Source organism: Cebidichthys violaceus, unplaced genomic scaffold (genome assembly GCF_023349555.1).
Source record: "Cebidichthys violaceus isolate CVI_PGR_0920_01 unplaced genomic scaffold, fCebVio1.0.p SCAF_8, whole genome shotgun sequence".
NCBI classification, from domain to species: domain Eukaryota; kingdom Metazoa; phylum Chordata; class Actinopteri; order Perciformes; family Stichaeidae; genus Cebidichthys; species Cebidichthys violaceus.
Window position 1 is genome coordinate 15,987,473 of NW_027176964.1, and position 27,146 is coordinate 16,014,618.

Sequence of the window (27,146 nt, forward strand, 5' to 3'; positions counted from 1 at the left end):
AGGGGTCAGCATAGCACAGAAACAGGGCTCTGGAGGAAATTATCATTTATTAACAATGAATGAATTCATATATTACAAGGACAGTAACACACTTGACTTTGTTGATGTCTCTGCATTGTATGGGATGAATAAACCTCCTTGAAAAAAAAAAAAAAAAACACTCATATCATTATTGTAAAGTAATGACAGCAATATTTTATGTACATAGCCATCTATTACACATGATCCCACAGACAATAGTTCTAAGATTTATATCACACTGTATGATGAATAAAACCACGCAGTCCATGCTTTTAGTCTTCTCGGTTAATGTCAGGTTAGCGGAAAACACTTTCAAGTTCTCTGGAAAAACAAAGTCAAACTTTGGAAACAGCATGGGGGAAAAAAAAAAAAAAACATTATCATGGCACAGATAATATCCTTAGTACCCTTCATCAAGCTCATAACAGAATCCATAGACAAGTCACCGCCAAAGAGGTAAACAGACTACAACATTTACAACAATAGGCTATTCAAGTATTTTATACAAAACATGTTGAGTGATGCAGAACTCAAAGGGACATTCAGGGTACATGTTATGGCATCTCTAGATTCTTACTTTGACACTTGAAACTCAATTTCAAACGGACAGGTCAGGTCTGAAGCTTGCTCCTGTAACTAAAGTTCCAGCTCTGGGCTCGGTTCCCAAAACATTTATCGCTTAAGTGCATCCTTGATTCCCGTCTAATGATTCTGTCCCTGATGCTAAAAAGTCTCATTTACACATGTTGTTTACTCTCACAAAAGATGATTGATGCATTTATCAAGCATTAAATAGTTGCAGTCAGTAATTTTTGCACAAACAACTATAATCATCAGTGAGGTTTTGCAATTCTTGCCAATTAATACGAGACACGGTTTTGCTACTTTAAACTGGCCCACATATTATTATTATTTTTTTTTTATCCGTGCCACATTTAGTTTGACTGAATATAAGTGAACATCAGTGCAGTATTTGAGAGGCGGAGACACTTCAGAATGAATGTTTGGCAGTGATTCAGAGTCAAATGCTGAAGCTAGTTTTAGCCAAATAAAAGGTAACTAGTAGATTGATTTTGCTGCAAAATAGCAACTCAGCTCACCGCATGGAAGTAGTTGCTGACGTTTTGCAAACATGCAGCTATAGTGTCATTGTGCTTTGTCCCGTTAGAGGATTCTTTGAACGTGAGATATGCTAACTTTAGCTTTCCCTCTAGTTCTACTGGTGTTGTACCCGACCAAAGCCAACTTGTAGTTTGATGTGTGAATACTAGCCAATGTGATTTTTTTTTTTTGTAAATGGACCAAATATAGATACATCATCAGCTTTGGTTATGTTTTACTGCTTCAGGTTTTATCTTGACAGCGCTATGTTAGAAATGTCTAAGTGAAATCCCAATATAGAATTTGCAATAGAAACAGGATTATGGTGGAGGACATTTGCCAATGTTCTTGTAGTTCCCCGTGATTGCCTTTAGATGTAGTAAAATCTCATACTGTATTTTAATGGTTGCACTTTGAACAAGGAGTTGCGTTGGCTTCCAGTGTTTTGGGAGGATCGGTCTTGCAACAATCTTAGCGACGAAGCCAGATCCAGGAGTTAATTAGCCAGAATGCCACTGTAGCAGAATACAGGAACACTTCTCGCTTGGAGCGTTCTTTGTTTTCCTCCTCAAGCAGCTGCAGACGCCGGTTCAACTTCACAATCTGAATGACCACAAAAACAGGTTTTCTCCATTTAAAAAAAAAAAGAAGGTGAAAACACCACTTGTACTGGGTAAGATTTGTATATACATAGGATTACCACTATTAAATTTAAGGTATGCGAGGTAATCTTTTACCACTTTCGTACTGGCTCATGGTAGTTTGGTGATGATTAGTACTTGCATTTGTTTATTGATATCAGAGTATCTAAAATCCCAGCTGTATCTCATCACTGGCTGCATGCCAGCATCTCTGATATGGGATACATAAGCTTGTTGTGTCAGCACGCCCTCACTGTACCCTATCAGCTGTGATTTGTAGGTGTCTCCAGGGACAGGTTTTGCCGTGATGACACACACAGACAGACTCGCACGGTGAAAACAATACCAGCCACATGCTGTCGCAGCTGGTAAACACTCACAACAGGCACAGTATCGCCAGAGGAGAAGCAGAACAAATCACACAGTGACACAGTCCGTCATGTAGGTGCGTGAGACGTGTTGTACCTGTCGTCGTAGCGAGGAAGCGTCCACTAAGCCAGACTCGTCGGGGTTTATATCCAGAGCCAGGTCCAGGTGTGTCCTGTGGAGAGCAATACATCACAGTTTCAGAATAAAGACAACAGTGACGTACTTTAAATGAGTCTAGCTCAATACTGGGACAAAAGACAAAAGAAATGACCTGCGGTGGCTGTCATCCATCACTTCGAGGACCTGCTGGTATGCCCGACGTGTTGTTGACTGGATATAAAACAGGAACCCCGCAGCCGTAAACAGGTTGATGTTAGCATCCTCAGGGGAACAGAGAGGGGGACACAACCGGACTGGGGGGGCAGAAGGGGAAGGGGTTACACTGGCAGAGAGGCAAGTGGGGAGAAACGGTAAAGAAATAAGATTTTTTTTTTTTTAAACAAACCAAGAGTGAAATAAGAATAACAGATAGCAAATTAAGAATGGAAAGGTAGCAGCGGTTGAGCACCGTAGATGTGCGCTCACCTTATGTCACTTCTGACAATCTGACCGCTATGGCGGGCAGACATGTTCTCACTGGCACTGCGTTCCCGTCGAGACCGAGCATGAAACTGGGCCTATGAATGACACAAAAAAGGTTCAAAAGTTAAAAAAGTTATAACCTAACAGATTTTAGGAAATTTCCACCTTGAATTTTATATTTTGTTTTTATTTTTCACCAGTTAAACGTCAAATCATCAGTTTCCCGCTCCAACTTCAAGATGTTACTGCATCTACAATATTTTAATAATAAACTTACTGATGAAACTAATGACTGAAGTATTATTGCAGATGTAAAGTGCCATGTTTTATGACATTGAGTGTTTAACGACAGGCTGCTACCTTTCTATAGTTGTATAATGCGCATTATAGTGTAATAGGGCGCCACTATTAGGATCAGTGTCAAGCTCAGTAAATTAATTGTGATGGGAAAAATTAAAAGGAAACCGAACGAAAACCATGATTTGACCCTTACCGCATGGATGGGATTGCTCTGTGAAGTGGCAGTTTGTTCAGTTTCAAGGGAGTCCAGTGGCTGCTCTGATAGAGTGAGGATACGGGGTGGAGCCTTCATGCTCAGAAGGTCCATGGGAGGGACGGATTGAATTAGGTCCAAGTCTCGTGGACGAGAAAATTGAGGGTCCCCATCATCACCTGTGGAGGAAGTGAGGAGGAGGAGAGTGACAGTTAAATAAAAATGGTTGGTGGTAGGAGAGTCACAATGATATTAAAACGTTTTAAAAGTGTGTTGCCCTTGGTGCACCTCAGTTTTCCAAATTCCATGCACAGTTTAGTGTATATGTATGGTATTTTCTGCCATGCATCCTTTTAATCTCATTGTCCTCACCAGCTACGATGATTCTCTCCGGCACCTGCATCAGAGTTGTGTGCATGGGGAGGGAATGCTGAAGTGACAGAGAGCCTGTCTGGTTCTCCGAGGCCACCTTGAGGGTCTCAGGGATCCGCATGCGCTGGCTGATTCCCTCCGTGTACTCCAACTCAAAATGGATGCGGTTCATCTCAGCCACCTCTGCAGAGGGGGAGGTGAATGGCCCACTCATCCAGCCTGTAGACACACCAAATGGAAGGAAATTGAACTCAACAAATAAAAAAAAAAGGTAAGACTGGAGTGCAAGTTAAGACTGTAAACCTTTAAGCTACACTTCAGTGATGGCGCTATCGCAGAGACAGTGTCAAATGTTCAATGATCACATCCAAGCTCATATCTGAGAGCCCTGGATGTTCCATCTCTCTAATGTGAATGTCAGCTGTCTGCCTGAAATGCCATCCAGATTTTCTGATAATAGTTTAAAGCAGTATCATTATCAAGTCAAGCCAAACTTTACTAATATGGCACATTTGACCAAAGCGCTGAGCACACACACACACACACACACACACACACACACAACAAAGGAAACCAATAAACAATATGTGCACATAATAGTATTTACATAATTGTAGCACAACAGACAATGAAGTCAAGGTGTCACGCTCAACTCAATCAAACGCAAATGACAAGAGGTGGGTCTTTATGAAGGTAGATTTGTGTCTTTATTACGCAAACAAAAAAATATGTTTTGAAAGCAAATTTATCGCACTGCAATCAAAAATCAAGTTTGTAAGTGAAAATATATAAACTGAGAATAAATTATTTGTTAGTTTTGCTTACGAAACTATCATTTTTGGTTGCAAAACAAAAACCTTTGCTTTCAAAACGAAAAGCTACGGTTTCAAAACCAAAACGTAAAGCTACGAGTTGAGTTTGGACGTAGTGGGCGGGGCATACGCTGCTGAATGAGCCAGGAGTTTCTATTGGTGGGTTCGACTTGGATCCCGGCATCTACTTCCACTGTGGAGGTTACTGTGATGAGCGGCATGGAGGTAAGTTGACATTATATTGCTCTGTTAGCACTTCACTTTGTTTTCATATTGTTAGTGTCGTAGAGTCTCTTTATTTAAAGAACGACATGAAGCTTCACTTTCTGCGTGCATGTAACGTAAGTCGAACCCACCAATACAAACTCCTGGCTCATTCAGCAGCGTATGCCCCGCCCACTACGTCCAAACTCAACTCGTAGCTTTACGTTTTGGTTTTGGTTTTGAAACCGTAGCTTTTCGTTTTGAAACCGTAGCTTTTTGTTTTGAAAGCAAAGGTTTGTTTTGCAACCAAAAATTATAGTTTCATAAGAAAAACTAACAAATAATTTATTCTCAGTTTATATATTTTCACTTACAAACTTGATTTTTGATTGCAGTGCGATAAATTTGCTTTCAAAACATATTTTTTGTTTGGGTAATAAAGACACAAATCTACCTTCATAGGTCTTCAGCAACGACTTAAATGTTTCTGTAGTCTGAGTAGTTATAATATATAATTTATAATGACAAAATGACATCACAACGTTACTCTAACCCGTGTGAAAGGGCATGTCCCGTAGGAACTGCCAGACGACAGTGTTGAGGGTAAGGATATATCAAGGATAAATAATAAATAATATATTAACTAGATAGAACATGCAACATTCATTTGCATGAAATTATTACAAATTACATTCGATATTGCGGTTGTTGACACATGGCTCCAATGTCAATGAATGAAAACCCACACAAGACGCCATATCTAGCATGTAGCTAATATCTAGCTAATGTTACTAGTGTGTGTAGCATTAGCTAATGTTATCTTTACCACAACACGCTAGCTAGGCAGCGCGCGGACTGTCCGCGGTAACGGGCAAGCAAGCCAGGTAATGACATGGCTTTAGTTTCTATGACTACCGTACTTACCGTTATGGTTTTAGCACCGAGGTTTAAAATGTCATGTGTCAAAACGCTCTGTGTTAATATCAGCGTCGACCTGGACGGACGACGAGTGGAACCGTAGGACACACCGCTTCAAGCTGGTGTGTTTGTGAACATCCGCCAGCAAAAGATAACCCGCGTGTCCGCTGGGGCGGAGCTTATAATCCACACTGTCAGTCCAACTGAGCCGCAGCGGCAGGCAGCACCCGGGTAGAAAAACGAGCACACACAATTGTCACACGCAAATGAGTTGTTTCGATAAAAATTGTTTTACATTATGTAAATGTAATAGGCAATAAACCAAAGGCAACACACCAATGGTAAATGTAACGTTTCCTTTGCTGCAGAGAGAACAGTTTGGTCCGTGTACGTTTTGGGACCTAGTTTGACATTCAAACACATATAAACGATTTAAAAAATAATAAATATATTTTACCCAAATGTGACTTTCTATTTCAACCAACCAAAAATGTTTGACTTCAATAAGAGAAATATGAGGGAATGGAAATAAACTTGGGCTTGCTCCATTGGCAACAATTAAAGTGCTGTAAATGCATTTTATAATAATCAGTGTTTGACAGTCTGATACTGATATGATGGTGTGACAAAGATGGCAAAGTTCACCAAAAAATACCATGAAAAAAAAAATCACAAGAGCTAATATATAGCTAATGTATATGGGCCAGTAGTAATTTGTACTATCCATTGTGCATGTGCTTATTAATGTTATTATAGCTTGTTTACTTTGTATATTTGTGGTCTCTTATTGGATAAGACTCAGATAAAGACATTAAAATCATGTCGCTTGTAAGCACAAAATCAATTATCTGCTGAAATACAACTTGGCTTCAGGTCGGCCTGTTACTCTGCTTTGAATCGATTAAACACAAATGACCAGAAACACAATGTAGTTACAGTTTTCATGGTTTGATTTAATTAAACGCACATTAGTTCCTTAAATGTTCACCGAGTTTTAGGCACAGTAATGACAGAAATTAAAAGTCCCAACAAAGCTTAGAAATACAGTTCCCACAATTCCACCGTCTTTAAACCCACTGCGCATGCGCCCTCCGGCTGGGGCCATTATTTTGTCCTCCTCAAGCTTCAAATGAACAACAGGCTAAGCGTTCCTTGAAATGAATTAAATATTAATAGACGGAAGAAGCATTATATCTTCTTATCCATCACTGCCGACATTAATGGAGTCTCTCGGTTAATAGGTTGTTGTCTCGCCGGTCTCTCCAGTCCTCCGTTGGACTTGGAGGCCGAAAACAGAGCGCGGAGTGACAGCCCCGTTAAAGCCAGCAGATTGGGTGTTTATCTAGTTGGCTAGCCACCTAGCTAGCTTCCTAGAAAGCTAAGAGGGGAGGAAAAACCCCGAAAGGAACCATTTGATAAGCTCGGAAAAGGGAGAGCCGTGGCTGTCCCTGTCCCGTCCAGCCTGCAGAGGGAATGGCACATCTTCGAGACATGCAGAACCAGGTACAGAAATCATCTTTTCACCAACTGTCACCCTCCCTTCTTCTTGTCCAAGACAAGGCGAACACTCATGACTGTCAGGCTCTCCACGAGTATAGGTTGCGTAGGGCTCTAAAGCCATCAATGCAACGTGATGAAACCCACACACACACACACACATGTATTCATATATATTATGTTTAATCTCCTTGCCATTGTCAGCACCAGGTGTAACTGACAAAGCCACCCACAAAACTGACAAAAACATGTAACTACAAACTCTAAATTGTCAGTGACAGTTTACACCAAAATCTATATAAAGTCTCCATTGTGTTTGACTTGCAGTTGTCACATACTGTACATACTAAATTATTGACTTATTTAAGTGCTTCCTCTCTATCATGGAGAGATGCTGCTAAACTAAACTTTTAATTGCCCCATGACTTACATTCTGGCACAAAGTTCGACGTAGAGAGGGTTATTATATGGGCAGTGACTGAATAGACAGGCAGTGACCCAGATAAAGGTTAATCATCTATCATGTTTATATTTCAGCAGACAACCGCAACGTTATTGTATAGGCAAACGGATAGACGTAACTTCTAATGTCACATCTGATTTACCTTTTTTTTTATAAAAGAGCATTCGTATGTGAAAGAAGTTGTTTACCCTTGTGCTGACAGACACACACAAATAAGCCTCCACAGTCATCCTGGCACGCACTCAATAATTCAATGCTTTCTTTGCTGTCACTGGACCAGAATACCCGGCTGGACCCCGAGGAGTACTTCACCAAGCAGGAGCGGATTGGGAAGGGTTCCTTCGGAGAGGTCTACAAAGGAATCAACAACCGCACGAAGGAGGTGGTGGCGATTAAAATTATAGATCTGGAGGAGGCCGAGGACGAGATCGAAGACATTCAGCAGGAGATCACAGTGCTGAGCCAGTGTGATAGCCCTTTTGTTACCAAGTATTATGGATCGTACCTGAAGGTGAGATTATAATGCAACAAAAAAAAAAAAAACGAAGGGATGCATACACAGAGTGTTTTCGAGTTATCTACATGAAGATGCTTAGAGACGCAGACACGGTGCCAAACAGTCGGAGGCAAAGCGGTCTTAAACTTCAAGTGTTTTTTTTTTTTTTTTTTTGCTCTCAGGGGACCAAGTTGTGGATTATCATGGAGTATTTAGGTGGAGGATCTGCTCTGGATCTGGTAAGAAAGACTGATATTTTTACACAGCTTACAAAGTGTGATACAAATTGGCAATTTGTACGCTGGAGAAGCAAAGCCCTGACCTGCTCTTGGAGGTTTCGCCCAACTTTTTGTGATTTTGTTCCTCCTCCTAGCTCCGTCCAGGGCCTCTGGAAGAGACTTACATTGCTACAATATTGAGGGAAATACTGAAGGGGCTGGAGTATCTGCACTCTGAAAGGAAGATCCACAGAGATATCAAAGGTAATAAAAGTCCCTCTTTTTCATTTAGCGTCTTAAATATATATATATTCATATACTTTTACTGTGTTGTCCTGGTACAAATTCAGATATCTTACTCACAATTCAGAGCTAATGTGTAGCTTTTGAATCCTTTTAACGAGAGAGCCGCCAGGGTAACACAATGTATATCCAGTCTTAACCAGATGCTGGACGGAATAAGTCCACACACTGAAATATGCTCTCAAGCTGCAGAAATGTGTCAACACCATCTGTGGCCTTTAAAATCTCACAACGTACTGAAGGTGTTAAATGTGTGCGTTTTGTGAGAAGCTCGTGTTCTCTTCTCTGCAGCTGATGTTGTGCTCCTACATTCTGTGGGAATTATTCAAAAAAAGTACGACAGCAAGATTAATAATTAAGAAGACTGGGTTGATGATCTACATGGATTCTGTTTGTTTCCGCCACAATGAAACTGGGAAAGAAACTGCAGATTGTCCTTTGTCCCTTTTTTTTGTCCGTCCATCTGGAATGCACCCAATAAAAAGTTGCGTGTGATTGGTCTAAAATGTCGTTCTTCTTCTTCTTCTTCTTCTTCTTCTCTCTCGTTCTCCTAGCTGCCAATGTGCTGTTGTCGGAGCAGGGCGAAGTGAAGCTGGCAGATTTCGGGGTGGCCGGACAGCTGACAGATACCCAGATTAAGAGGAACACATTCGTAGGCACACCTTTCTGGATGGCTCCAGAGGTTATCAAACAGTCCGCTTACGACTTCAAGGTGAGTTTAGTTTAGTTCGCTAACTGGATCCCCCCCCGTTAGCTTGACGCCTCAGCGGCCGCTAATCTCGCCCGTGAGATGTTACCGCTGCCCATAAGGGGGATACTGTTTTGTTATCGGTGGAGGCGTTACAGGTCTCAGTTTGAAAGAGCCTGATGACAGACGTGTGTCTGAGAAAACAGGAAAAATGATGAGGCAGGCAAGCGTGTGGCTTCTTCCTTCAATGTCTGTGAAAACAATCCTAGTGTCCTGTATGATTTTTTTCCCTCATTTTGACATTCCAGAAAGTACAAAGTAGGTCAAATGCATCACAATGTCTTCATCATGTCCATCAGGAATATACAAAAAAAAATGATCTAAATTCACACTTTATGGAATTTTCAGCATGGGAAGAATTACTTGAGTCACATCATTTTGGTTAAGTGTTTTTTTCCCAGTGTTTGTATGTGATGTTAACACGCCACTCTCCCCCTCAGGCGGATATTTGGTCCCTGGGAATCACTGCAATTGAGTTGGCTAAAGGGGAACCTCCCAACTCTGATCTACACCCCATGAGGGTCCTTTTCCTCATCCCGAAAAACACGCCACCCACACTCGACGGACCTTACAGCAAGCCCTTCAAAGAGTTTGTGGAGGCGTGTCTAAATAAAGACCCTCGTTTTGTAAGTCATACCTGCCTGCATCCATCTGCACCACAATGTTACATCTGAGTAAAGTGACGGTGGTACTGAACCTTCGTTTAGCACGTTAGAACTAGACAACTTATCCCTTTTTTTGATTCTGCACAGAGGCCAACGGCCAAAGAGCTCCTAAAGCACAAGTTCATCACACGCTACACCAAGAAGACGGCCTATCTGACGGAGCTCATCGACCGCTACCGCCGCTGGAAGTCGGAGGGACACGGGGAGGAGTCCAGCTCGGACGACTCAGATATGTCAGTCTCCAGAACACACATTGACACACTGAAGAATTTGAATTTTCCAAAGGATACATTCACAGCCGCATCGTTAAATTGCTTAGGTATTAAAGAATTTCAGGATGATTGATGCAGGATTTACTAGAATAACTGGGTACCCAGCAAGTAGCATCAGTAATGAATGTTTTTTTTACAAAAATTCTGGGGTCATATTGGTTTCCCTCACATTTTGAAATATCTTTCCTTCATTCTTCCCTTCAGGGATGCTGATGGTGATGTGGATACGTGTCCCATGTGGACCTTCCCTACAGTCAGACCCAGCTCTATGAACAAGTTACAGAAGAGCTACACACACACAGATTCAGAGGTAAGACACACGCAGCACACGGCCTCAGTCAATTCTGGTTTTTCTTTTTTCACCCCCTTAACATCCTTTTCCTCTTCTCAGTCAGGAGATTTGGTGAAAAGGCAACCCAAGTCACAATGCTTGTCTGCTTTGGTAACACCTATCTTCAGAGAGGTAGGCCCAACTGTTGAATACAAAAATCAAAAATATATATATACATGTATAAAAAAATAGAACTTTGAACACAACAAGAGCATTTTTAACACCAATTTAGTCCCAGAGTAACTCTATTCTTCCCTCAGGAAATGCTTAACAGGTATTATACATGAACGTTATACTCTAACGTTGTTTTTAACAGAATATATTAATAAGAATAAAACAGAAAAGAGCACAGAGGCATGTAGCTCAGTCGGTATATACATACAAGAGCCAAGAAAAGCTGACTGATGTCTGCCTATGTTTTAAACTGTCAACAGTATAGTTGAAATAAAGTTGTTTTTTTTTTTTTTACTGCCTCCAGTTGAAGGAGAAGCGGCGGGCGAGCGGTGGGGGCGTAGGAGCCATCGAGGAGCTGGAAAACGCCTTCAACCTGGCCGAGGAGTCCTGTCCGGGCATCTCCGACCGCCTCGTCACACACATGATGGAGCGAGTGTGCAGGTGACGTACCAACCGGAAGCACGACCGTTTGCTGGGATGTTTTTTTCGTTATCATCCATTTATTTCACTTAAATCGATTTCCTGTTCTTCCAGGTTTTCTTTAAATGGTAACACCACCCCGTCTTCGCGGTGAAACCCCAGCTGGATGTAACTTAACCCTGCTCCCTTTTCTGTCTCCCAGACCTTCCGAACGTCTCAGATAAGGACCACAGAAGACCCCCCCCCCCCCCCCTCTCGTATCTTTGTACCCTTCCCAGTTCTTCCCTCCCCCCCAAGAGATCTTTTAGTTATAATTAAATATTTTTACAGTTTTTCTTTGAGATCGGAGAGTATTTAAATCAAAAAAGCCATGACATTTAGAGCGTTGCGTATACCTGTTAGATTGAGAAGAAAAAAACTATAATAAAGTCTATGGAAAATGTCCCATTGTCCGTTTGTTACACTTGATGCTCACATAAGACATTTTATGTTAGACGTGTTATAGTCTGGAGGTGTAAAACATGCTGGTTAATAGTTGAGCATTTCTCAATATAATTAGGGTATTTATGTAATTCTTGAATGTCTTATGTTAATTTCCTTTAATTGTTAAACTATCATGTATTTTCATTTTCTCCTTATAAAGAATGTAAGCTTGGGGTTTCAGGTAATTAACCTCTTCAGACACTGTACTGTAATTACAGACGAGGATCATAGTGGTTTTGTCTGTCGGAGGCAATTAACCTCACAAAGGAAAGCGTCAGCTCGTGTGTATGTGGACAAAGTGAAGGGTAAAGAATTTAAAAGGCTCAAATCACAGAGGAGATTAATAAAGTTTAATAAAACTTATTACAATATATGCATCAAGAACAAATATTTGGTGCTTTAATATTGGATAAAAACAGCACAAAGAGGAATGTCAAGAACTCACATCTTGGCTGGTGAGGGAAACGTTGGCTACAATGACCTCATTAGGTCCCTTTAATACCTCTGTGCTCTATGGAAAGCACAAAGTACTCGGCAGTTGGGACAGGTACACGTTTATACCTCATAAATCTCACTGCATCAGAGAAGGAAACAGACACGAAACAGTTTACGGTGCGGAGGAAACGGGAGTAATCGCTTCTAATTGAAAGCACCGAAACGGAGGCATCGCACCTCAGTAGCACATCCTTCATTTGTCAGGGCTACTGTAAGAGGTCAAGGGTCACAGTTTATTTCATTCATATCAAAATTAAAAAGGAGCTTAACAACACTTGAATGCCATTTTACTTCAAGATACCGATCTGAGAACTGCGCTAATGGATACGTCTTTATCACTAGAGGGAGAATTCACCTGAAAGTGTGACCAGACGGGGTTGAGAGTTGCATGCAGATGAGGTGGGTAATAGGATGAACACTCAGCAGATGGACCCTATTCATTGGGAGGCTTTGTGTGGTCATTTATTGACCAGAGGGAATATGAACTCATGTTTTCTCTTCACTTAAAAGAATATCAAGATAATGACATGGCAACGGTGGAAAAAGCTACTTCTGCTACTAGTTTTTCAGCATAGCCGACTCTCCCAGTGAAGCTGCTTCACAGAGCAGAGTCAGCCCATGATTAGAGATGTTCTAGAACTACAAGCAGCAGGACTTTGGTTGTCTAAATAGAAAGGAAAAAAAAAAAAAGTATCAAAGATATATGCTACCATTTTAAAAGATGGGTCTCGTGACTTCATTTGAGTAACTGGCAAAAGTTTAATAAAATGAAAAAAAGAGGAAAAAGAACCGTGTGAAAATATATAGATGTAATACTGTTTGAATATACTTAACTGTATGTATATATATATAAAAAAAAAAAAAGGACTTCAGATCCCATGAAGGATTTGAATAAAAATAGTGGCAAGCAGTGCAAGTCAATAACTTGATTACACGTTCTCAGCTATCCTCCATCTCTCTAGTCGAACTCGAGCGGCAGCTCAAACACCTACAAGCAGAAGAGAAAAACAAAAAAAGTTAACCAAAATCAAGCCTGGCCTCACGAAAGACCAGCATCCACAGAGACCACGTTTAGGCATTTATTAAGATGCAAATGCAGGAAATGAGGAGTCCTGTTGTTCGGGAGGTTAAGTGTAGCAGGTGCTAGCTTGGAGAGGTGAGCGTTTCCACGAGTCTCTTACCGCAGACTTCTCACGCATGGGGGCCGTCTCCCTCTCCGTCTCCCTGCTTCTGCATCTGGGCCTGCATCTTGGTAATCATGTCCTGCATTCGTCTCAACTGTGTGACGCAGAACATCGACGTGTAAGACAGGGAAACAACAACAACAACAACAACTGCACTTAAACCAAAGCGCATTCACTTAGACTGCTGAGATTAAGAGGCATCTTAATACCCGTCTGTCAGTTATAAATAATTGAGGAGAAACAACAGGTCCCACTTTGAAACCAATTGTGAACCTGAATCATTCACCAGTTCAACATGGGTATTATAATATAATAATAATAATAATAATAATAATAATAATAATAATAATATTATAAGATTAAAACAATGAAAACAGAAACAAGTCTTACGTTTGATTGTTCCTAGTTTTTAAATTGTGACTTGTAGGACAGTGAATAATCTTTAACGGGATAGTTCAACAATTTTGGTATGTAGTTATTCACTAGCTTGCTAAAAGTTCTCGTGTCTGTATGCTAAATATAAAGCTACAGATCCAAAGCTCACTGAAATAGTTCCCGCTAAGCTCACTGCAAGAAAGCAAATAAGTGTATTTTCCCAAAAATGTGAAACAAGTCCTCTAGGAAACACGGAACAATCGAGAAGGACGCTCCATGAAACGTGCCTTTCTTTATAATGAGCCCAAAGTGGTGCAGCATCTGAAATGACTCACCTCAGCCTCCTTCTCCTGCAGGATCATATCCTTGTCCATTTCCTCCGGCTCCGGTCCCTTTCTGCATCAACACAGCTTCAGTTACTCCTGATGTTACGGCGCTACAGAATCAACCTCTAACACTGCTGCAGGACGAACGTCGATTAACTAAAGCGTCAATAAGTTCAATGCACAGTCAGAGGTTATAAGTGTAAAAAAAAAGAAATCAATTTGTGTGATGATTTCTAAAGCATCGTGATGTTTGTGTACGTCTGCATGCCTGAAAGTGCACGTTGAACCGTTTTGGTTTTTTTTGTTTTTTTTAAGTTGTAGCATTAGGCAAACATGACAAAAGCCACAGAGAAAAGGTTAAGAAGGGGGTCAGTGGGTTAGTCTGTCTTTGCAGAAGAGAGAAAAGTGGGCGGCTACAACAAATCACTACAAAGAGATGAAAGCAGGAAGACTCCAGAGAGAAGTGCGAGAGTCAGGGGAACAGCGTTACCTCCCCCCCCAAAAAACGGAAAATAAACAGTACCTCAGCGGTCCACCGCCTCCATCACTGGACAGATGGCGAGGCAATGTGACGACAGTAAAACCACTGCCTTATCCTGGGTGGGCTTTTTGAAGAAAGTCTAAAAGAATCCGTTTGGTCTACAGCGAGTGTTAAATGATGGTACGTCCACACTACGTTACATGACACAGTAATCCCGTTTATGACCTCGAGACGCACATGCCATTTAGCTCCCGACTAGCCGTGTAAAACCACAAGCCGCTATGACCGCAGCATTAAATCCACTTCTGCCTCACTACGTGCAGTGAACATGCACAATGACGATGAGTTAAGAGCTACTGTGGGCTTCTACAGAATGACACTAGTTCAACATTATGCTGTATGAATGGAACACGGAAGAATAACTGGAAGTACATGACCCCATTATACAGTATTTCATCTAATAACTCGGCTTCCTTCTACTCAGCTCTGGATGCGTTGGCTCTGTTTCACCACTGTAAACGTCTGTGGTTGTCCATGGTGCGCATGTGTTTGACTATGGGCATTTTGTTTTTTGTTTTTTTTGGAGGTGGGGGAGGTGTAGAGAAGCAAGCTGACAGACAAGTACGTACGCAGGAGACAGAGGCAGAATGTAACCATGGGAGGACAACCTGCCACCCCGCTTGAGGCGGTCCGAGCGGAAGTTCTCGTAGTGAAGGTCCTGGGTCACTTCCTGTAGATCCTGCATGTGGGTGCTGCGGATAAGTCACCGACAAGTAAACAAGTGTTGCTCAGGCATTTGGAGAACTACAGATGTTGACTGCACCGTACCGCTAGCGGGTTGAGGCCGTCTGCACCATAACATAAGAAGTGTCTTTATTTTAGCCAAACTTATCTGCCCCACATTACACTGCTAGTGTTGTTAATATCCATCTTGTTTTCCTCCTTTCCTGTCGCGGCTACGTTTTCTACCAAGCTACACCTTAAGAAAAGGTAAAAGTTCTCTCATTGCGTTTTAAAGCGCTCTGCCAAACTAACAACTTCACCAAAGCTAGATACAGTTTCTTTTCACAGCGTTTGAGGGAAAACAGATTATTATTAATATTATTATAATATACACAGTTTGGCAGGTTAGTAACTCTCGATATCACCTTTAATTTAAAGAATAAAAAGGAGAGCAACGGGATTTAGCCTCCTCTACCACTCACATCAGCATGATCCGCAGCTTGAGGAAATCGTTGTGTTCAGGATTCTCCACCTCCACCACTCCCCAAGGGTACAGGCGGCCCCTCACCTTCTTCCCTTTGGCCTCAATCTGCTGGTTGGATCCCACCACTGCAAATGGGATGCTAGCCTGGAAAAGAGGAGGAGTTTATACACCAGAGGTCATGGTTCTAGTAGAGGATATAAAGCGAACTGCTTTTTATCCATGACAAACTCTCATTTCTGTGTTAAAAAAAACCCCAACACCAACTCATATTGATTCAGGGATGAGACGTTTGTCAGGGAGTGGACTGTTTACCTTGAGGATCCTGGTCTGCTCTTTGAAGTCCTCATCCTCATCTGACTCAGCATCAGGAAGGTGGTAAATCTTGATGCCATGTTCATCGATCTCATCCAGAATCTTACGAACAAAACAGGAACAAAACACATGTTATCATCACCTTATAGTATCCGTTACATACCGTTAATGACAACCTGTTATTTCCACTTAAATCAGGACTTTGAGTATTAAAGAAAGACAACATGCACTTCCTGTCTCACTGTGGTTTATCTACTAAAGCCCTGTTTAGTACTTCAGGTACAGGCTGTATTTCAATGCGCTGGGGAGGGTAAAGCAGTGACCATGAGCACACGATAGCTACTGATTGTTTCAGGAACGGGAAAAGATCCTGAAACAATGCGTGACTCTGTTGTCCTCACCCTGCGCTTGAGCCTCTCCCTCTCTCTGAGGGTGAGCGTGTCTGCCTTGGCGATGACAGGAACCACATTGACCTTATTGTGAATGGCCTTCATGAACTGAACATCCAAAGGTTTCAGCCTGGTAGGACAGGAAACGGACAGAACCAGGGTCAAAGAGAGACAGACCATCATTTATCAAGCGAATATTTATTAAAAGCAACGAGTGAAGAGGGCATAAAAAAAAAAAAAGAAGAAGAAATTCCTCTGGAAGAATGCGAGTGTGTTCTGCAGGACTCACCCATGGCCAAGCGGGGAAATAAAATAGAAGCAGCAGTGAACTCTATTGTCAACAATGTGTCTACGATTTAGACCGCTCTCGTCATGGAGGTAGCGCTCAAACTGGTCATCGATGTAGCTGATAATGGTGCTGAAACTGAAGCAGAGAAATATACGTCACACACTACATATCGCAGTATTGTACGAGAGAAAAAAAACAAAACTAAAAAAACATGTATTTTGAACTGTCCACGGTTAGGGTCTCATCATTGTTCAAGATCAAAAGGACTGACACTGGGTAGTTTAAACTTAAAAACACCTCATCTCCTCTAAAGATATTTCATACCAGTCTTGGCTGTTGATGGCGTCTCCATATCCGGGTGTGTCCACCACAGTAAGACGGAGCTTCACTCCTCGCTCCTCGATTTCTACCGTCGACGCCTCGATCTGAACAGTCCTTTCTATCTTTTCTGTTAGAAGATTTAAAAAAAAAAAAAAAGTGCAAGAACTGTTAACAACAAGCAATGACAACGTCAGTCAACAGTTATACTTTAAACGTAGAGATCTCACAACGTGGTTCAACACAAGGATCCTTATTAAGTGCATGTGTGTTGTTGTACCTGCTGCTCCAGGGATCACTCTCTCGGGGTACAGGTCAGTGAGGAACAGGCTGTTGATCAGGGTGGATTTTCCAAGTCCAGATTCACCTTTTGACAACAGAGGGAAATGAAACATCATCATCATGCAGTCAACACTAGCATGACGAGCAAAGTGAATAAATATCACGCAATTGCTTAAAAAAAAAAAAAAGGACTAAAGCACAGTTCTTGTTGGTGCAAACCTCTTCTAGTACAGAGTTCAGTGAGTAGAACAAAAGGAGATCCTCACTGTGCTGCAGGAAACAAGACATCTGCCTGTGACGCAAAGTCTAAGTGTTCACATTCATTATCAGTCAGCAGCATTCAGGGGTTACAAGTCAAGAAGTCCACTGGATAGTTTCACTTTCACACACATCAGCGGCAACGACTAAACCGCCGTCGTCTTTTAGCTCAAATCCACCTTTAACCGAGAATCTGTAAACTGAAGACTGTGAAACTGATTTTAAATGAGATGATGATACATTTTGACTGATTATGAATTACCTCTACAGCATTATCAAACAAACTCTTTATTGGTTGCCTCTGAAACTGGCACCAAATTCCAACAATAGGTGGACTACCGTAAACACACCACAGTTGGACAGACGATTAAACATTCAGTCTGTGTGATGACGTTTTAAATAAAAGCCGACGACAGAGCCTTGCATCAGACTAAAAATATCTTTACATGGATTTTTGCAGACCCACCGAGCGTTGCTTTAGTCTAGCAATACGCTAATTTCTGTCTGGGGAAATCCCTAAAACTACAGCAGCAGTTCAGCTTAAGCAACAGCAGTGAATCAAATTTAAGAAACTATATATGTAAGAAATGTAAGGACCGGGGCTTCTTTCTTGGTCGAGGACAGACTTAATAATAAACAATGTTCCTTACGTCTGACGGTCGCAGCGTTACAGATGCTGAGGCATAAACAACCTTAAGCTTGAGTAGTTTACTCAGGAATGCTGCTACTGTGGTTCCCACCAGAGCCATGACAAAAGATTTACGGAAGCCTTTGCTAGAAAACCTCAACTGCCAATTTGCCAGAATGTCTTGTGTGTAAAAAATCCAAATCAACATGTACATTATTTACACTACAGCTTCATGTGGAAGAGGGGTTTTAGTGGGAAAAGTCCCTGCTTTTTAAAGGGTAAGCATAAAACGTGACGCATACAGAAGAGAAATAAGGAATTTTCATGAATAAATATTGTTTCTATCTGTGGATTAGAACTGCAGCTATCTAAAAAGTACTGTAAAACACTGATTTGTTTAAGAGCCCGAGTCACACAAAAGGTTAAATAACTACTCAAAGAGGATTCTTGCAGTGGAGGGACTAGCAGGCCTCGTCCACTGTGTGAATCGGTCCCTCGAGGCCCATTCCTCTCTGGTTTATTTTAAAGCAAAAGGATGAGCAGCGCTACACAGGAGCTTCTACCCTCCCCCATTACCAACAAGCAGGGAGGTTCACACAGTCCCACTGTTCACATCAAGAGTTCACGCTGATGCTGACGCCAGCTGAGCAACTACACCGATGAGACATCTGCCATTTTCTACAGACCAAAAGCATTCATGCACACGTATTGGCCAAAGACGGAGATTAAAGAGTCGTGAAACTGTTATGTAGACGGGCCATTACAAAAAGACAGCGTATGACAGCAACAACTGTGAATAGTGCAGGCTAATGGCCAAATTCCCATCATATATGTAATCACAAAAACAAACTCACATGAGCCAAAAAAAACAGCTAAAAACATTCCTCAAATGGCCATGTTCACTATAGCGGTCCAGCATTAACCTTGTTGTCATTGACATACACCATCATTTTCCAAATGAAATAAAACCAGCATTTCATGATGATAAGAATAAGAAAAAGGACAAAACCAGAAAAGGCTTGATAAACAGAGATGAAACACTCACCTACCACCATCAATGTAAACTCAAATCCTTTTTTCACTGATTTGCGATGAACCTGATTAGGCAGGTTGGCAAATCCAACATACCCCGGAGTCTCAGGGTTGGTGAACTGGCCCTGCTGTAGAAAAAAAATGCAAAAAGTACATTTTAAATAGTGTTTGGTAATGGTGACATTAAAACGTAAGATAAAAGAACGTAGCTTTGCACATACTCACTACTTCAGTTAAAACTATTTTTGTCACAAATCTAGATCAGGTTTAAGTTAAACATGGTTTTCACCAACAGCCAGGATATTTAGGAGGGCTACAGAGACTCCTCTGCAGTCTGTTTGCAAAAGACCTCATCACTCCAGTGTTTAATTAAAGCCCTTTCCTACACAGCTCATACCGATGAGAAGTAGGCCAATTGGACAGCTTTTAACCATCCCTATGAAAATGCTACAAAGTGTAAGGAATCCGGTGAAGTTGCATGCTGTATCTATTCAGACGGAATATCTGGTTTCTGCTCAGAGACTCACCTTCATTTTGTCGGCCTGAGACATTTCTGCTACTTGTTGAACCTCAGAGAAAAGACAGACTTGTATCACAAACTGAGAAACATTTTGTGTCAATTCTGGCCTCTGTGGATCTTTTCTGAAATGGAGGCACTTCGTATAGGAACATAGTAAGAGGCCTGACTGTGTGACAGACAGGAAGTCTGGTTTGTGAGAGTGCTGTTTCTCACCACACACACACAAAAAAAAAAAAATGCTTTTCCTGCTACAATAGCTGCACCCAACTATAACGCTGTAACTCGAAGATTAGGCATTAAAACAATTTAAAAAGATTATGCTATTAATCCCAACTGGTGTCATATGTTTACTACCTGTCTGCTGGTCGGTGTGTTATATTAAAACACTCAAAATGATCTGAAACGGTCAGAAACACACCCACTGCTCGGATGAAAACGACTCTATCTTGATATATCTATATAAAAGGACTCATCATAATATTTTATATTTTTACCGACTGATTAGACAAATATATGTGTCCAAGCTAGTTTAAGCTAATTTAAGAACCTTTGCCAATGTAGATTTAGCATATAAACATGTAGCACTAACGCTAACTAAGACGAACTTCACATTACGAACTAGTTTCCTCACATACAACGTTAGCTAACGTCTCCGTTACTTTAATGGGAATTAACTGGTAGCCGTTAATAAGCAACGGCCATCATAACGGTAAAAAAAAAAAAAAAAAAAGTCAATGGGTGTGAAGAGAGCTGCTTCCATTGAAACACCATAGTTTAACGGTTGTTCTTGTTCTTTGTAAACGAGCCCAAATGAAAGCTATTTGCCAAGCTAACAGCGCTCGCTAGCTGTTCGGTATAATACAAGAAGTTAGCATAGCGTTCACTACTAACTAACGTTAGCAGAGTAGCTTCTGCAGGATGTTAACTTAAACAGCTAATGTTAGCGTCGTCCGTTTAACTGCTATGCCGCCATTAATACACAACTTGGAGGATGAACTGGAGGGGGAAAAAATAACGGAAAAATAACTGTCGTGTTACCTTACGGTCTGTCCGCAGAAATTCTAGCACAGATGGAGACACAGAGAGACTAGCCAACGATGAACAGTAGACTTGGCGGACACCTCAAATTCTTCAGATTCCGGTGCAGCAGCAGCTTCCTTTAGCACACGGACCACAATGCACTGCGAGAGCAGCAGGGCTAACACACACATGGAGAGTTAACGTTAACACTGAAGGTCAGTCTGCTTTAACATTGGACGTATTTTATACTATCGGCTTTTAAAAACAGTTATATTTGTATCAAACACTGCGGCTGTGTCTGGGTGACATTACAAAATAAATAGATCTATCGACATCAGGGAAAAGTTGAAATTCCAGGCCCCAGAAATCAAATAGTTTTGGGTACCTTGAATTATTAATAACACAGTCTATGATACAGCACAGCTGGATCATTTACCCTCTTTATCTGTGAAAAAACATACAATGCACCATATTAAATACATTAAAGATACAATATTGTAATCCTGGGAGGAATGGAAATGTGTTTGATACAAAATGTGATTGTATCATACTCAAATACATATTATTGCCATTTTATTACTATGGTATTCTAATGACCAATTAGTTTATTCTCAGCCTGAAAGAAAGAAAGCAACTTGCAACTGGCTACAGGCACTGTACTCAACAGCTATTACCAATGTCAACCTTACCAAACAATAATAATGAAACCTTACAGATTGGGAAGAAGGTATATCTGTTGTTTATGCTGTAAAACTATCTTAACTAGAGTGAAATGCCATTTTAAAATGTTTTACTCGCTGAGCCAGCTATTGGCGTTCCTGATGTTCTTGCACAGAGACAATGGCTAACTGAATGGCTACTTATGTCCAACTGTGGTCAAAGTCATTTGTAAAATTGAATATATGAACAAACTTTATCACAACGTTCAGTACAGTTCCAGTACATAGTTGGCAGGACAACAAAGACATTTTGAGTTATCACACAAGGAAACTAATATAATAAAAGCAATGATGGCAGAATGCCATTTAGCTGCTTCGTTCTCAGGCTCCTCCTGGTAGTTTGCATGCAGTTATACAATAAACATTGCAGAAATAAAAACAGAATATATTTCACCTTCACCTGCTATAATGATAGCTACACCAACATCAGTAACAATGAGTCTATTGGTTCAACAGTACATAGAGTAATGATGTCATTAGCATGTTCATATGGTGCTGTCCCACAATATCTGGTAAATATTGTAGTATAATAAAAAACATAAAAAAAAAAGATTTCTTCAGTAGATTATAACTGTAATGTTAATCAGAGAATATTTTCCATGACTAGTGGTAGCTGGTTGAAGAGCTCCCTCTTGACTGGGAAAAGTTATATTTAAAAATCAAAAAAAAAAAACAGTATAGGGCTAAATAGACCAGATAATGCATTGGTGACTTGCCTAAATAGTGTTAAGCCAGTAATAAACACTCCTAAACCAGTATTACTCTGTCTTAAACCAGTATTAAACTGTCCTAAACCAGTATTAAACTGTCATGAACTAGTGTTGGACAGTCTTAAACCAGTATAAAATGGTTTGCATGCTGTGTTATTAAAGTAAATAACTGATCTGACAGCTGCTGTAACTTACATGGATAAAGAAGAAGACAGGTATTAGCATGCGTGTTTCCTTCAGCTAAACGTTAGCTAACGCTATTTCAGTCACCTTAAAGCTCACTTGTTAGGAGCTAGGTTGGCTTGCTAGTCAGTCATAACTGTTAACTAGCATTAGCCAAGTTCCTATAGTATTAGTGACACCTTCAAAGCAGTAGAGAACTATCAGATATTAAAAATACCTGGATACAGAATCTTTATAAACTGAACTTTACTGTAACAGATGTGTGGCTCGTTGGTCTAGGGGTATGATTCTCGCTTTGGGTGCGAGAGGTCCCGGGTTCAAATCCCGGACGAGCCCAAGCTTTTACTTGAACCATAGTCTTTATTTCTACTCTAGGTAAAAGGATTTCTTGCACTCCTGTCGTACGTACAGTATGTCCTTATTGTATTATTGCAGAAGTAGACTCCCGGATGTGACTGCTCAAATGGACATGCTACAGGAAGATAGACAAACTACTATTATAGTATTATACTGATCTCTAGTGGACTTTTGCAACACTACAATTTGCAACGCAGCAATTAAACACTACTCGGCTTTCTGTTCATTGCTTTATTAATATGCAATTATATATTAATTAAAAGCCTTTGTGTTATGTTCTCCTCCTCAAGGTTCCTTTTAATCTACATGAAACAAATCATTTAGTCTCATCAAATCTGATTTTAGCTCTAGTACAGTGGCCCCATGTAACAGATTGTGTCAGTTAAGTATATACCCATAGACAGTATATATGGTTTATCCAAATACAAGATGTTAGCAGTTTAGATACCAGGCGGATAAAGGAAAGTAGCGCATGCACAGGAGCTCCGTGGGTCTGAGGCCTCTTTCAGTTCCTGTCTCTCCACATCACCCGCGAAGGGGAGATTTATCATGAGATCACCAACAACTGAAAAACATTGCTTACAACATCTCCAGGTCTAAATCATCAGCCTATACTATATTCTGTGCATGGTCTCATTCCAGCGGCGCAGGAGGAGCATCAGACTTCTTGAAGATATGCTCACTTAATGCCTTTCTGTCTTCACCCAGTAGGGGCTTATCTGAGCTTGCTTTTGTGACAGCATCTCTTGCACCCCTCCCTCCAGTCTGGCTCAGGACAGACACTGCTCTGCTTAACACGAGTCCAGGAGATATCTCCTCTCTGTTACAGCGAGCATATCATCGCCCCAGGAGCTACACTATTTCCATTATTCCCATAAGCCTCTTAGTGGCGCCACGCTCTGTCAATTGCGGTGTGGTTTCATAGCATTCAGTGTGTACGTTTCTTTATATTTTGAAATGCCTCTTTCTGTGCCACCCTGCTACTGCAATGAATGTCATGAATGAGAATGAAAGTTGCAGATGTTTAAATAGATGCTGTACTACGATTCCTCAGAGAGAGGAAGCAGAAAAGGTAGGACCTTACCAGCATTTTTTGCACAACTTTTCACGTCTTCTGCTATTTCCATTATAAAATCTGCAAGAAACGTGAATGTGACAATAGTCTGCTTTTATTTCATTTTTTTAAATTTTTTTATATTTGTCAGATTTACGTGATCATTTTTGGGCTAATGCAGTTCATTTAAAAATGACCCACTGCAGTTATTTAAAAAATAATAAAAAAAATCCCTGTGCAATGGACTGTTCCTAATGGTTCAATCATAAATTACATGAATTAAATTGACTTACTTTCGGCTTACTGCACCTTAAAGGACTTAAAGAGATCTGATAAAAAAAAAGGCAGAGATAGTGCTGTTATGTCCTGTTTTACAACATCACACAAAAAAAAAAAGTATTCCTCGCTTTAATTACTCTAATCTTAAAGCCATCCTTTTGATATGTGAACTATCATCAGATTTCTTTCTCCATGTCTCACTGAATCACAGCAAATCCCTTCTCCCCAGTGATCACCTGCTTCGTTACTATCGGCAGGGTCATGAACCTCAGGTAGCATCTTAAGATAATTAATCCAAATACACTTAAAAGTGACTCATTCTCTTGTGAGCTTGACTTTCGAGTTCCTCGGAAACAAAGAAACATCACAGACTCTGAGTCACTTTAGCGTCAGACGGTTTAATAGTGGGAAGGCTGTTAGTTGTAAAATGTAGAAACAACACAGTAATATGATCGTGTACATCGATCACGTTCAAACCTAATGTCATGACTTCAGAGGTAACTATTTCAGTCTCTACATTTTTTTAATTTTTTTAAATGCATTGGAGCTATAATCATAAAAAAAATAACTTCTTTGCCACTGGATCAGTTTCCTCCTCCCTCCATCACCACACCATCATCACCCCCTTTAACCAGTCTTTTAAAGTAAGCAGCCGCCTGCTTAGCCGGCACCTTTCACTTTTCAAGCAGGACTTAATTTACTGCAGGACATTTTAAATCTCCTGCCTCTGTGGCTCTGAGTCGCTGACAAATGCCTGGTTGCAAATGTATCTCATTGACTGCTGACTCGGTTGTATTACAAGCTGGCTGATAGGGGCTGCCACAGTAATGTGGCCCTCAGGTTTATCCTCAGATGTTGCAGGAAGTGTGTTAATTTAGTTTAGATGGGGCCTTATGAAAAGTGTTCTGGCAGGCGGCAGATCTCCCTCTCTCTCTCTCCCTCTCTCTCTCTCTCTCTCTCTCTCTCTCTCTCTCTCTCTCTCTCTCTCTCTCTCTCTCTCTCTCTCTCTCTCTCTCTCAACCTCTCGGGTTTGAAGCTATCTGCCACAGAGCCTAAGCATATTCCACCATCAATGTGTCAGTGGGAAAGCTATTAAAACCGCTTTACTTTTCCTAAGTATCATGAGAATAAGCACAAGATTTAGTGAAATCCCCCCCCAAGAGCACTGGAAATCGTGGGGATTTTCCCCCTGAAATGTTTCCTAATGGACTACTCAGAAATGTCAAAAACTCTTGTTAGACTTCAGGGTAGTTTGGGGATTTCAGCGCATTTACTTGAAGCTGAAATGACAAAAATTTGAAGTATGAAAGCCACTGAACTGTCCACATAATTAGATAGAAACCCATTGACCAGCTCCCTCTGTGTAGGTTAACTTTCCTTCTTTTTAAATCACTCCATTCAAATGACAGATTTTCATGAAATAACAGCGTGTATTGATAATGAGAACATTTTATTATGAATCATGCTGAGGTGAATCAGACAGGGTTTAGACCTGAAGGTGTAGTGACCTCGACCTCCATCCTATCAAGTCCGCCTTACTTCTATAATAGCTAATGTTTGCAATGATACAGGCCTGCAACTAACAATCGGTTAGTTGAGAAGATGGAACCAGGTTATATCTGGCATCTGGGCCTAAAATATTGCAACTGAATGATTATTCTCCTGATGGACTAATCATCCTGCAGAGTCAAAAATGTCCTCGAGGAGCTTCTCCAGGACAGAAGTGAAGAAGAGCTTTTCGTTCAGTTCTTTTTCAACAACGGCATGGATGATATGCATATATATCATCTATCCAGAATATGATCTGCTCTAATAGTAATGTTGGAGCTGCCATTAAACCCCCCCCCCCAAAAAAGAAACCTAAGTGAGATAAAGCAGCATCACATCTCTGAACAACACAGTCGTCACAACACTTCAGCCATTCAGACAAAGACAGGAAAATACATTTCAGGAGATACGTGGTCAGCTCTGTAATGATTCAGTTAATTAATCAATGCAGTAAATCAGTGAGGAACAGCAGCTTTTTCTTCTCCAGCGTGGAGTCGACTTGTTCGATTCTGTTCTTGTCAGACGTCGGCACACTCCCCCCGGCCGGAGCGCCCCGGCCTGCCACTCTGTGTCGCCTTTCATTCCCTTTTCACCCCTAGGTCTTTCTGTACCTGTCAATTTCTTTCTACAGCGTGACTCCTTAATCCACCTGAGTGCATGGAGGACAGTTTTGACATAAGAAGAAAAGATAGACTCCTAAGGAGAGGACCAGTATCTTTAGAGCCCGGGGATAACCGGATTACGACAGCCATTTTGTGCTGCTGGCAGTTTTTCTTATTACCCTTTTTTTTTTTTTCCCTCCCCCCTCATCTCTCCAGAGTTTAAAACGCTGCCCTTTAGAAGTCACACCAAACACTGAGGAGTACACAAAAAAACACATACTCCGTGTGTGTTGAAGCTTTGAGCAGAATTAAACGGAATCTTGACACACGATAGGAACAGTTTGCTAGCAATAGATTTCTCCGTACTGCCCTTTAGGTCCTCTCATGTTGTGGTCCTCGGACAGTTTTTCCTCTCGCTGTCAAAAAAAAAAAAAAACCCCGCTCTAAACATGGTTTCTCTGTGAAGGTAATCATTGTCTCTGTGTGGCGCTGGGTGCCTCCTGAGTGTGAAGGCCTGAACCTATACAGCACAGCCGATAACAGCACAGCCATGAGGAGACAGATCAACTGTCTGACCCCCGCTGCCAATCACTTTATCCCTAAAGCCCGTCTGCTCCGAGGAAACCCGGAGAATAACGCTCCCCGAAAACGTCTTATCGTCTCCGCCACTGGCGCAGTGGGCACCGCTGGATCTTTTATGTCCATTTTACTTTGCCTTTGAAGAGGCCCGCGGCGCCTTTGATTGTGGGAGGTAAATTAAATAAAGGTCTCCTCCTTGCTGGTAGCCTGATAGCGAAGTTTATCAGCGCTACCGAGACCTAAGCCCCGAGCTTCAGCTCACCGCCACAGGTCTGTCTACGGGGAAACACATCATGCTTCTGTCGTGATAATAATCCTTTTTGCAGAAGCCATTTTGGGGCGCCTGAAGCTTCCTCCTTGTAAAATCGAGATTCCTGAGTATATACTCCAATCCCTGTTTTTTTTTTTTTTTTTAC

The 27,146-nt window shown here is 41.2% G+C and overlaps 3 protein-coding genes and 1 non-coding gene across 6 annotated transcripts; 2 read left to right on the plus strand and 2 right to left on the minus strand.

Annotated features, from left to right (window-relative positions):
- Positions 1-61: 61 nt before the first annotated feature.
- On the minus strand, positions 62-5,611 carry LOC137865887 (mitochondrial fission factor homolog A-like). The gene is made up of 7 exons (XM_068701437.1): positions 5,520-5,611; positions 3,580-3,798; positions 3,208-3,386; positions 2,718-2,809; positions 2,404-2,574; positions 2,229-2,304; positions 62-1,725 (listed from the first exon to the last, which is right to left on the minus strand). Exons 2-7 carry the CDS (start codon positions 3,791-3,793, stop codon positions 1,594-1,596), a joined length of 864 nt encoding a protein of 287 aa, XP_068557538.1. The 5' UTR covers positions 3,794-3,798; positions 5,520-5,611; the 3' UTR covers positions 62-1,593.
- Positions 5,612-6,598: 987 nt separating this feature from the next.
- On the plus strand, positions 6,599-11,542 carry stk25b (serine/threonine kinase 25b). Of its 2 annotated transcripts, none has more exons than XM_068701687.1 (11): positions 6,599-7,016; positions 7,754-7,984; positions 8,152-8,208; positions 8,343-8,451; positions 9,045-9,202; positions 9,679-9,864; positions 9,991-10,136; positions 10,380-10,485; positions 10,567-10,638; positions 10,985-11,121; positions 11,215-11,542. In XM_068701687.1, exons 1-11 carry the CDS (start codon positions 6,987-6,989, stop codon positions 11,252-11,254), a joined length of 1,272 nt encoding a protein of 423 aa, XP_068557788.1. In that variant the 5' UTR covers positions 6,599-6,986; the 3' UTR covers positions 11,255-11,542. The 2 variants fall into 2 exon arrangements, with proteins under 2 accessions (XP_068557788.1, XP_068557789.1); XM_068701688.1 differs by having other exon boundaries at positions 11,303-11,542.
- Positions 11,543-11,911: 369 nt separating this feature from the next.
- Positions 11,912-20,800, minus strand: septin2 (septin 2). Of its 2 annotated transcripts, none has more exons than XM_068737638.1 (13): positions 20,718-20,800; positions 19,687-19,728; positions 19,173-19,287; positions 17,240-17,326; positions 16,966-17,089; positions 16,642-16,776; positions 16,365-16,482; positions 15,964-16,065; positions 15,650-15,795; positions 15,113-15,196; positions 13,973-14,033; positions 13,260-13,356; positions 11,912-13,066 (listed from the first exon to the last, which is right to left on the minus strand). In XM_068737638.1, the coding sequence occupies exons 2-12, from the start codon at positions 19,708-19,710 to the stop codon at positions 13,270-13,272; spliced, it is 1,083 nt and encodes a 360-aa protein (XP_068593739.1). In that variant the 5' UTR covers positions 19,711-19,728; positions 20,718-20,800; the 3' UTR covers positions 11,912-13,066; positions 13,260-13,269. The 2 variants fall into 2 exon arrangements, with proteins under 2 accessions (XP_068593739.1, XP_068593738.1); XM_068737637.1 differs by having other exon boundaries at positions 15,074-15,196.
- Positions 20,801-22,575: 1,775 nt separating this feature from the next.
- On the plus strand, positions 22,576-22,647 carry trnap-ugg (transfer RNA proline (anticodon UGG)). The gene has a single exon. It is a non-coding gene; the product is annotated as a tRNA-Pro (tRNA).
- Positions 22,648-27,146: the final 4,499 nt, after the last annotated feature.

Bases quoted from the DNA above. Each gene is read 5' to 3' on its own strand.
- stk25b (XM_068701687.1), top strand. From the start codon at position 6,987: ATGGCACATCTTCGAGACATGCAGAACCAG. The intron at 7,017-7,753 runs GTACAGAAATCA...TCACTGGACCAG, and splicing joins TTCGAGACATGCAGAACCAG to AATACCCGGCTGGACCCCGA. The intron at 10,486-10,566 runs GTAAGACACACG...TCCTCTTCTCAG, and splicing joins ACACACACACAGATTCAGAG to TCAGGAGATTTGGTGAAAAG.
- LOC137865887 (XM_068701437.1), bottom strand. From the start codon at position 3,793: ATGAGTGGGCCATTCACCTCCCCCTCTGCAGAGGTGGCTGAGATGAAC. The intron at 3,387-3,579 runs GTGAGGACAATG...CTTCCTCCACAG, and splicing joins GGAGAGAATCATCGTAGCTG to GTGATGATGGGGACCCTCAA. The intron at 1,726-2,228 runs GTACAACACGTC...GTGGTCATTCAG, and splicing joins CTTCCTCGCTACGACGACAG to ATTGTGAAGTTGAACCGGCG.
- septin2 (XM_068737637.1), bottom strand. From the start codon at position 19,710: ATGTCTCAGGCCGACAAAATGAAG. The intron at 17,090-17,239 runs GTACAACAACAC...ATCTTCTAACAG, and splicing joins AGTGATCCCTGGAGCAGCAG to AAAAGATAGAAAGGACTGTT. The intron at 13,357-13,972 runs GTGAGTCATTTC...TGCGTCACACAG, and splicing joins TGCAGGAGAAGGAGGCTGAG to TTGAGACGAATGCAGGACAT.